General features: G+C 38.8%; 1 protein-coding gene across 2 annotated transcripts; it reads left to right on the top strand.

The window, feature by feature from the left end:
• The first annotated feature begins 1,371 nt into the window (after positions 1-1,371).
• Positions 1,372-10,700, top strand: cxcl12b (chemokine (C-X-C motif) ligand 12b (stromal cell-derived factor 1)). 2 transcript variants are annotated; one of them, XM_061232830.1, is made up of 4 exons: positions 1,372-1,493; positions 3,234-3,351; positions 5,878-5,985; positions 7,834-10,700. In XM_061232830.1, exons 1-3 carry the CDS (start codon positions 1,427-1,429, stop codon positions 5,963-5,965), a joined length of 273 nt encoding a protein of 90 aa, XP_061088814.1. In that variant the 5' UTR covers positions 1,372-1,426; the 3' UTR covers positions 5,966-5,985; positions 7,834-10,700. The 2 variants fall into 2 exon arrangements, with proteins under 2 accessions (XP_061088814.1, XP_061088813.1); XM_061232829.1 differs by having other exon boundaries at positions 5,878-5,961.
• Positions 10,701-11,191: the final 491 nt, after the last annotated feature.

The raw sequence follows: 11,191 nt of genomic DNA on the forward strand, positions 1-11,191 counted from the left end.
ATGGCTCATAACTCAACAGCAGAAAGCAACACTCCACCAATAACATTGGAGATTTCATTATCTTCATAGGTCTTGGATTTTCACACACTGGCTGAAATTTTATAACTGTGTTCTCAGAATTATTTTTCATCTCATAAAATAGTAAACGCGATTTAAGCAGAATTGTCTGCGAAAGGTTACATGCATACGTCTCCCTTGCATGGTGAGGCGGATCAGAAAGAAAATCTAAACAAACACTTAAAATAATTAGTTTACAAGTGGCTAGCGAGGTAGCTTAGAAACAGCCCTCTAATAAATAAATAAATACCCGGAGTTTAGCTGAAGGAACTGCCTGGAACATTCGGCTTCGTTGTAGTGGGTAACAACCAATTCGTGGAAACAGAGCAGACATCTGCATCGCGTTATTCACTCGGATCGTTCCATGCTATTAAATCCTTTGCCAGATCTAACTGGGAGTCTTCATGAAACAAACTACTGGAGGGTCAACCCCAGTGTTTTGGGAACTACTATACAGAAAACATAATTCCCTACCTATAAGTACTTATTTTCCTTTACATTTTAATAGTACAGTGGATTTCCATCTCAGTTCGTTGGGGTGGATTGTATTGTTGTTTCAATTATTATTGTTAATATTATTGTGGTTATTATTATTATTATTATTATTATTATTATTATTATTATTATTATTATTATTATTATTATTGGTGTTGTTGATGATAATGTTGTTATTATTAATAATAGTAATAGTAGTAGCAGCAGCAGCCGCACTATTGAGAGATTATACAACACACAATCCAGCAGGTTTATATCAACTTTTTCTTCTACAGCACATAATTATGAGACAGCCTAATAGAATGACGGTGATTGGCTCTTGTACAACACATAATGTGGAACATGGCTGGGATGCATTCAACATTTGTTCATAAATTAGAATTTTTTGCTCAAACACGCAGTTTGTGTAGTTCAGGCTGTAATCACTAAATATTATCAACTGCAGTTGTAAAAAGTTGTAATTCAAATTTAAGGACAGATGCAATAACGAATGCAATGCATCGACGGGAAAAGTAGTTACAGCACATGATGCAGTCAGATACCTGCAATCACCAGAAAACAATACCGTACCTGTAAACAATAACAGATCACTGAATAATCGGGACACACAGTGGGAGCCTCTGTTCTACAGATAGCGCATGGGGACTTGCCAAGAGAAAGTTGCATGGGCAATCTAAACTTGATTTTATGCCAAACTCTTTAATCGAGGAAGTTTGTCGTGCCAGGAGCAATAAATCAGTGCGTGTCCACGCCCACTGTCTCCCCACGAGAGGGGAGTCGCCTGCTGCTTGTAAATTTATAGCATTCAGCAGCGCGCAGTGAAGCCACAGTTGCCTTGGAATTTAGGAGAGAAGGACCCTCGAAACCACCCATCATGGACCTCAAAGCGCTGGCTGTGATAACCCTGCTGACGGCGGTTATGTACACCCAAGTGTCACATGGTAAGTTGGCTGGGTTCTAAGTCCGTCGCTGGGCACTGGAGTAAAACTGCGCATTCCTGAAAATCGTCTTTCGCAAATTGTGCGCCAGTGCAAAGTGATGCGAGACGCGGTTGTATATGGCATAACCTTTAAAGATTTTTGCGCAATTTGTTCATGGATTGCTGTAAGACTCGGATGCCTTAAATTTTGTTTAGGTTTTCTTCTACAATATACCTACTAAATACAGAAATGTTTTGCTGATTTAGGATATGCTTGTTCAGTTACGGTTTTGTTTAGGTCATCATGTTTAGTATCATCACTGATTGGTTTCAGTTAATGTTTTATCATATTGTGCTTTTCGTGGAACTGACAGGATGCCCTATGCCTTAGATAACACAGTGAAGATATTTTATTTATGTGCAATTGATGTAATTATTTTAATGGTTTGCATATTGAAGTTATTTATTGAAGTACAAATGCAGTTTCACCGCTACACTGATGCATGCTGCGAACTTAAGCACTGCAAATAAAAGCACTCAAGCCATTTATTGCAAAGCGCATAGGTTTCTACTCCAGCGGAGTTTCATTGCATCTCAAAAGCTGATTAATGTGTGTATTTGTTTTTCTCTTTTAATTGCCCACTAATTAGGGGATAAAACAGGAATGACCTAATGACAGTAGATGCCCACTTCAATGGGGCTTTTGTGTTGCCTTAATGACACCTATATATTATCATGACAATAGTGGTTGATAAGGTGAGAATATAATTCGCATATTTAGTTTGCTTTCCCGGAGAGGAAAAGCAGTAGTATTTTACTGTTTTTCTCCGTTGTAAAAGAAAAGATTTCACTGATTTCTTTATAATTTCTTATAAGACGCATATGCCTTAAAACGCATTTAAATAGCACAAAAAAGCGACCAATGAGTAGAAAGAATAATTTGACTCCCTTAATCTTCCTGAATCGGGCTTTGTGTCATTTTACAGTATATTCAAAATTCACATCGCTTGATTTATTTAGATATTATAGACTGAAATGAGAATAATACTGATATCAGTAATTGTGTTAAGAACAATAGCGAGCTGTTAAATGAGAAGTATTGCTGAAAAATTATCATTAGTGCACGCGATTTTTGCTGTCTTCTTCACAAATAGTGTGAAAATAAGTAGACATTTTGAGAGGTGTGTGTTAATTTTTGTGTTGTTTGAAGCAAACAATTGTAGATCCATTATAAAGTAATTAACTGAAATAATTGTATTTGTAGTCTGGCTAACGCATAGGCTATTTAATAGACAACTATATTCATATCGCATTGTGCAATACAAAGATGCATCAATGTAATATAATCCAGAGGAATGCCGTATGGTATGCATTTGTGAATTCCTGTGTACTTGCCGTGTGTATTGTAAGACCACCATTCCTTAACCAAATATTGGAATTTGCCAAAGAGGACAGGACTGCACAGTCCTTGAGATTTTCTGACAGCATTTTAAACTATGAAAAAAATGAGAATACGACAAGTAAACAATCTGCTATACTTTCAAATGGAAAAGCTGAACTTATAATTTCAGTTGTTTCATGCATGATAGAAATAGTAGTATTGATCAGACTCCAGAGCTGAAAACCACCATATGTGTTTGGGTGTGTGTTTGTACGAATGTGAGATTGACGGACCGAGCAGGGCGGTCGGTCCCGGTTGCGGTCAGAGCAGCGGTGATGCAGGGGTCCCTCTCTCATTCTCTCCCACTCCGAATTCCCCCAGGAAAGCCCATCAGCCTGGTGGAGAGGTGCTGGTGCCGTTCCACCCACAACACCGTCCCGCAGAGGAGCATCCGAGAGCTGAAATTCCTGCAGACGCCCAACTGCCCCTTCCAAGTCATGTAAGTGGCACGGCAGATTTCCTGCTTGGCACTGTGTGAAGAGTTAGGGCAGCCAGCCCATCGTGTTGAGTGGGGAATCTTTGCCCCTTGCCCTGTATTTCAGAGAGAGTCGAGGAGGGAAGGTGCACACAGTACTGCCTCTCCTCCCGCTCTGGGGAAAGTGCAAGCTCACACGGGGAGAGGAAGAGAGACGTGGAAAGCTGAAAGATGTTTTTGTTTTCAACAGGAAGCAATAACAAAGGATCAAACTAATCGGCCCCTTTGAATATGCCCTCTGTACTTTTTTTTCCCCCTTAAGTTGAATTAATTTTCTAATCTTTTCTAATTTTTGGGGGGTATTTACAAAATGCTTTTGCTACACGTAGGTAACATTTTAATTCTTAATGGCTTGGAGAGAAAGCTCAGTTGTGGCACGGCAGTGGGTTAGTGGAAGCGGGAGCTGGGCCAGGGTGGATTAGCTCACGGTCGAGACCTGGTTGCGGTCGGGGAAAGACGGTCGAGCAGCGGGACGCAGAGCTGAGTATCTCTGGTATCTCTGACTGTGCAGATGAAAGAGCCAGTGATATGTATCCCCCTCCTTGTTTTCTGTTGGTCTTCACCTGCTGTGAAGTAATCACCACCTGCTGACTTCACTTTAGACCTCCAACCGCCCTGGGCTCAGTTAGATAGGAACGCAGGCGAGACTGATAACCTGGAAACACGCCAAGAAACCTGATGGATTTGACACCCCCTCCCCTCTAAAAAAATGTGTCTGTGCCATTTGTTACACGTCATATTAGACTGACTGATTTGGATGTTGATTTTGAGAACTGAGGATTGAGCTCTTAACTTTGGAAACCCCTTCATTAAAAACACAAGGGTCATTTTATAGGTACAGAGGTAGATTTTAATTATAACATGGTAGTTTGTTTTTATATGTATTATGTTTTCCATTTTAGACTCTCCTTCACAGCTATCCGTTTTAACCCTGCCCTTTTGGCTCGGAGGGCGTGAAACCCCCCATGTACCCCCACCATTTTGACCTTGTGTTCCAGTCACTGAGATCACAAGTGCGTTACGAGGTGTCAGAACTGCTGGAAATCCGCTGCGGAACATTTATAGCAGCTCCCCATCGACTGTAAAGTTCCTCAACAGAAGCATTTGCTCTTTTTGCCCCTTGTTTGGTTAATAAGCTTTTAACCCCTGTCAGATCCATGCCCCTGCTGGCAGTGTAAGATAGAGAGGCTGCCAGTCTTATGAATTTATTTTATTACAGCAGTCTGCAAATAGCACAGGGGCTGTTGTATGTAATATTCACCCATCCACCCTCACAGTTTATCCTTCTATCAAATCCGCAAGTGGTCAAGAGTACTTTCTTCATGGGTATTTCCTTGGTTTTTTGTGTGTGCCTGTAATTGATCGGAAATCCCGGAATTGAAGAATGTCCATGTAAAAAGGGCTAAGTTAATCCTCAAGGGATTTAAATTACTTCCAGAAAACTCTATTTTTATTTAATTTGTTTAGCTTTTGTTCTGCTTTATTTCATTAAACTGTACTGTATGCATTCCAATGAAACATGTCCAAAAGCAAACAAAAAATTAATCACACTAAGTCACGTTTACTTTGGCTATCAACTTTAAATATTTGCATGCATATGGAAAAAAGTAGTTAAAGCCCTCAGAACTTGGAAGCAAAACAGCTGTAAAGTGGAACTCATGGATAATCATGAGGCAATCATTTTTGTTTGTTCCAAAGAGATGAAACTATCCACAAACCACTAAATGTCTCTGGCATAGAAGTCCATCTGTAATTGACAGGGGTATGTTGTGTCTCAAGCACTTTGGGTATATGTTTCATGGAACTATATAATACACAACTTTTAAGCACTGCATATCATTAACGCAATATATTTCCACCAATACCATATAAACATCTGATCATTTAAAACAAGAAAATGTATTGTTGATTGGCAAATTATCTATATTTAGGAATGGGCTCAAAGCCTACTGAAAGGACAATTGCTTTCCACTCAAATTGCAAGCTTGGTGTATTTGCGGTGACATTTTGAACTTATATTTTTTTGAACTTATATTTAACTTACACAAGAAATTCCATTCAGTATGAACCAACACACAGAATCAATCAGAAATATTGTGAACTAAGGTATATCATATCTGGTGTGGATACGTGATTCATCAGTCGTAACTTCTTGTTCTTAATACAATGTTTAAGATTTGCAGGTGGTGAATTAGGTGTTCCAGTCTCCCATGACTTACACACAGGTTTTTTGGATGGCAAATCTGGAAATATTTTGATTGAATTTGCCATGGAGTAGTATAAACCTCAATGCAGTGAAGATTAAGTGGGTTTTTCTGATAAGTGAAATGCGATGTTTCGTTTCGAGTCAATGGACCATAGACATACATGGCCAAGATGTGTGTACTATCTAAACCATCCATCAGATAAGAGACCTGGGCAGCCAGGATAGAAGAGAGTAGAGCCTCTGTGAACCTTGAAATGAATCCTTTTTTCCGTTTTTACCCACAGTGCCAAACTGAAGAGCAACAGAGAGGTCTGCATTAACCCAGAGACAAAATGGCTGCAGCAATATCTGAAGAATGCTCTTAACAAGTAAGGAGAAACCCTTCTTGACAAGTAAGAGAAGAAACGGGTAACTGAGAAACAGGAAATGAAATACACCCCTGTTTTTATGTGAACCGAAAACATTTTAATAGATAGCTGCCCCTCTGCCCAGGTATGTCATTTGTGTTTGCTTGCAAGCATCAATGCAATGCCTAAACAAATGCAAATCTCATTGTAAAAAGAAAGTAACATATCCTGGCCCTAACTCTGAGAACATAACTGGAAACCTGGCATATACTGAATATTTTATTGTGATATATTTTCAACACATCACATAAAAACAGACAATCAAACCATCTCATGTATTTCCTATCTCCTGTTTCTCATGAATTTCACTCAGGGTGTTGGTGAAGGTGTTTGGTGAAGGGTGGCCTACCAATGTGTTTTTACACTGATTCCCTTTTTGACATGTTCTATTTAGACAATTTAAAGAATACAAAATTGGTTTTAGTATTAAAGATGGCATTTCCTGAATGCTTCTGCTAAAATCAATTTGTTTTTCCCATGACTTTCTGTCTCCTCATTTACCCCTATCCTCTGTATCCTCAGTGATAGCAAATAGCTTGTATTGTAAGTGAGATATTGTAAAAAAAAAAAAAAAGTGGTATGTATTTGCTGTGAGACTGGACAGGGTGTTGTGTAGTGATAGGTGGCTATGTAGATGCTCCCTCCAGATTGAACGTATTCGTGGGTCTTCACCATCTCAGTTTAGTCTCGGTGCTTTGTCTAAGAAGTAGCAAGGTGCTAATGGCCCCTCTGCACAGTGTAGCAGCTGAATACAAAGCAGGCGATGGTTCTTTTAGAAATTACAAGTGCTCAAATGGTTGTTTTCATTTTCAAATGAATCTAGCACCACTGCTTAGACAGAGACAGAGGAGATATGTGTCTAGACATGCTTTAGGTTTCGAATTGAGTTGACTGAACTGAGACGATTATTTTTATTACTCGGGCTTGAAGTGAATAGTGATTTCTGTTAATATCTGGGGTTTTATTTGATGAAAATATTTTAGTTAGAATTATTCCCTTATCTATGTAAAAATTCAAGTTGTTATTAGCTAAGATTAGCTAGCAACATACAGTATACGTTCATTTTATAGTGGAATTTAATACTTTTTTTCATTTTACTAGTATTTCTTTTGGACACATTCTTATTTTAAAAGTACATATAAAGCAGCAACAGTGGAACAACAGCTTGACTGTGTCCTGGGGGAAAGTGGTCTCTGAGGTTCTGCATAGTTAGCCTCAATTATGTGTCTGGTTAAGGCACATTAACTGCTTGTAAAAATGCACAGTGGTCTGTGGAGTGGTACCATTGAATAATTTGGCCCTATTTGCAGTGCTTATCACATGGGAAATCTTGGGGGAGTAAGGAGGGAAGGGGACTACTGTACTCACAAAATGTGAATCGGTGGCAAAAATATATAAAGTTATATCATAGTATGATTATGGCACAGTGAACAACACCAAAAAAGAAAAGAAAACAAACAAACAAACAAGAACCATTCCATCTCGATGCCCCTGTTGCTGTACCCAAGAGCACAGGTCTGGCTTTGCTACTGTGCTATAGATACTGCTGCATAGACCTACAGAATATTTTGATTCCGTCTCCATTATTGACTATCTTATCAGATGCTATTACAATTTACAGGTGACAGCAGTTTCAGTTTTAGATAGAGATTAAAGATTCAGTTCAAAGAGTTCCATACAACAGGTTTTAAAGGCTGCTGCATTAAACCACCACGGTTGTGGTGAAGTGGAAGGAGATTACACATGTGACTTTCTCTCTATTGTTTTCACCAACCGTTTAACGCGCTGCCAGGTCTCTAGAAACGCTAACCGCTCCCTCCGTCCATCTTCCAGGATGAAGAGAAGCAAGAGACGGCCTAATTAAGGACCCAGCAGATACGCACCCTGGCCATACCCCCCCACACCCCACATCCCCTCCCTCCCAGGAAGCTTGCTGAGCCAGCACTTACCTGCCAGACATGCATGCTTATCCAGCATTCAACCAGCCAGCAGCTCACCCCACTGAAGCGGACACTTTTCTCTCCTTGTGCAATTCTATGAAGTGTGAGTGAGACTTTTTACACGTGTGTGCGTCTGTGCGAGTGGTTATACGTCTAGTTTGTATAAAGTATTTTTTTAAAACTAAAAGCAGTAAAGAGAGACTGAAGTTTCCACGTGTCTCTTTCCGTCCTGACGTGCTGAGAGGGGTTGTGCAGACGGAATGGGATCGCGGAACGCCCGCGCACGTACCCCGTCTGGCCGCGTATGGGGGTGCTAAGAGAATGACTGGTTTCACACTTGCGTCACGCCTTACAACCACAGTGCGCTTTTTCTTCTTCTGGCAGACTCGACGCTTTACCGCGTACTCCTGTCTTGCAAAACGAGGCTAAAGTTCTACCATTTGGGTCACCTGACACCTTTTAGCAAAGATACGGCGTCAGCACTGCTAAAGCAAGCCATACAGAAATCAGCGGACCTCTGTTTAAGCAGCATTGTAAGGTTTATCTGCATCTCGTACTTCATTCATACAGCAGGGCCCGTGGTGTTAGGAGTCTGTATTTTGAGTTTGTAATCCTATGCATGTTTTCAAAAAATGCATTGAAAAGTGGGAACTAATTCCTCCTCACAATCTGAAGGTTAAAATTTGAAATCTTTGGGATTGTTATGTTGGATCAGCTGATGCTGGCTGCATTAGATTTAGTCACATCTGGATTTCTTATGTATTTCCACAAAGACAAGTGATGGGATAAGAAACTATTCAGAACAATGGTTGAGGAATTAAGAGCAACAAATCTACTTTACATACAGAACTTTAGTCCTACATGATACATGGCTCCTAGATACCAAAGAACAGTCAATAAAAGTTACCTGAAATAGACAAGGACCAAATAATGTCTCATTTGAAAGTAATTTCTAATTCAGCCTGTTTGTAATAACAAAACATTTGGGCATTTAACATGACATACAAAGCGGTTTTAGCAACGATGTCGAACATACCCACATTTCCTTTTCTGACTGTAATGCACTTTATACACTCAGTATATTTTTTATCATTTGACAAGGGAATTTGTGTTCACTATAGAAAATACAACATGTTAATTTCAAATGTAATTCCAATTTGGCAATGATTTCATACACTGAAATATTTTTTTGCCATTTACATTTTGTAATGGATAATTGTATTGTGTATCTCTATTGTAATGTTTATTGACATACTTTAAATATGAAACAAACTTCCCTCAGTATTCCTTCAGGTTTTAGCTGGTTTAATTTGCAACAAATAATGCTCTATTTTATTATTATTTTTATTTTTGAAAAAAAATGAATTGAATCAGTACAAAATGAAGGTGCTCCCAGAATGTACTTTATTACACATCAGTATATGTATATTATAAAATGTAATTACTATTTTTTTTTAATCAACTGTAACCATTTGAAATTAGGATATACCACGGCTGTTTATTACATGAATATACAATGCTAAGCCTGGTGCTGTTTCCATACTCAACACAGTTGAGTTTGAATAGTTTAAACAAAAACAGATTGCATTTTCCATTTGTAATAAAGATCTTCAAGACTAAATGACTTCTGACAAGTAAAGTGCACTGGAGTTCATTAAGGCATTAACTTTGGACATTGTTTCTTTAGCTGTAAATCATCTGTCTCTCCTCAAACTATATAATACTAATAATATCACTGTCTAAGTAAACTCACTGCAAAGTGAAGTAATTTTCTATTCATTAAAACAAATGCCTCATGCTTAGTCAATTAATCTCAAGCCTGCTTACTGTTCTGTGTTGTGAGGGGAAATCATACCATTTAACTATTGAGTGTTGTTCTGTTCGCAATTTTCAGGGATAACTGCATTTTCTTAAATTCATAGAATGGCAAGCATATTAAAGAAATCAGGCTGTTTTCTAGCAGGCCACGTGCAATCACACACCATGAGGTTAAACATCCAGCAACATGACTTTGTGTAACAGCAGACAAGATCTTCTCTACTTTCAGACTCCTCTAATTATATAGGAAGTTGACCATAAAATATAGTTGAGTGAAAGGCCATGGTATAATCTTTAGCTCTGGTTACATCTTTAACTGTCATTTTTTGAATGCTGGGATACTAATGAGCAAAAGATGTGTTGACTTGTTATCCAGGTATGCATTTAATCAGTTGTTAAGTTTGTTTGCATAACATTAGAGAGGAAACTGGTCACATAATTATATTATAGTACAGAAGTACCAAAGGACCATAACAGTCTATCAGCATTTGTCCAATGGTTGGATTTTCCTTTTACACATTGAAGAGAGTGTAATTTGTGTAGAACTGTCCAGCTGCTACTGGCAATGGGCTGAGCTACACACTTTGAAGAACACCATTGTAAACTGCCTGTATGTGGCAGTAGTGTGGGAACATTTCTCAGAGAGCTGTGAAGTGTTGTGCATGTTTTATTCATGTGACATCGGTGTCGTGTATGTATGTCTCCCTGGCTGTAGAGAATCCACACAGTAAAAACACCTACACGGTTTCCTTGTATACCAATTTGTGTATCAGTGTATGCTTTATCTGTGTATGTTTTTTATGCTTTTCCCTCTCAATGTGAAGAAAACACTCTGTAAGGCAGCTTACCGGAGACTATATTTCACTGTTTGTATTCCAAATTGCATTAATACATTTCCTTTTTATTTCACTTAATTTTTCAATAAATATAAGAAAACCCTCATTCCCACTCTTGTTTTTCTTACTCTTTAATAATGTACTTTATTGATGAATAACCTATTTTTTTGCTGTTCAAAATAAACCATGGGCAATGGTCGTCAAGGGAAAGACATGAACAGCAACCTTCCTATTGTGTTTGGGGACCCCATTCAGTGTCTGACAGCTTAAAAACCAGTTAACATTTAAAAATGTGGGGTTAGCCTTACCCTCAGTAGCTGTATAAAATGTAAGAACATACAGTACACACCCCAAACTTAAAATCATAAAAGCTTAACATAATATGAGATAAATATGTGAAAAGTACATTTGGGAAGCCCCTGGTCTTTTTAAATGAGCACGGACCTTGAGGAAGACTGTACTCTCCGCCAGGATTTCAGCACCACCCCGGCAGACAGACAGTCAAAGCAGCTCAGCTGGCTGGTAATGTGAAGCTCAATGTGCCACACTACAGAAAGCCTCTGGCAGAAGCAAACCCAGCAGGGGTTTTCACATTAC

Source organism: Conger conger, chromosome 2, assembly GCF_963514075.1.
Source record: "Conger conger chromosome 2, fConCon1.1, whole genome shotgun sequence".
Classification (NCBI taxonomy): Eukaryota; Metazoa; Chordata; class Actinopteri; order Anguilliformes; family Congridae; genus Conger; species Conger conger.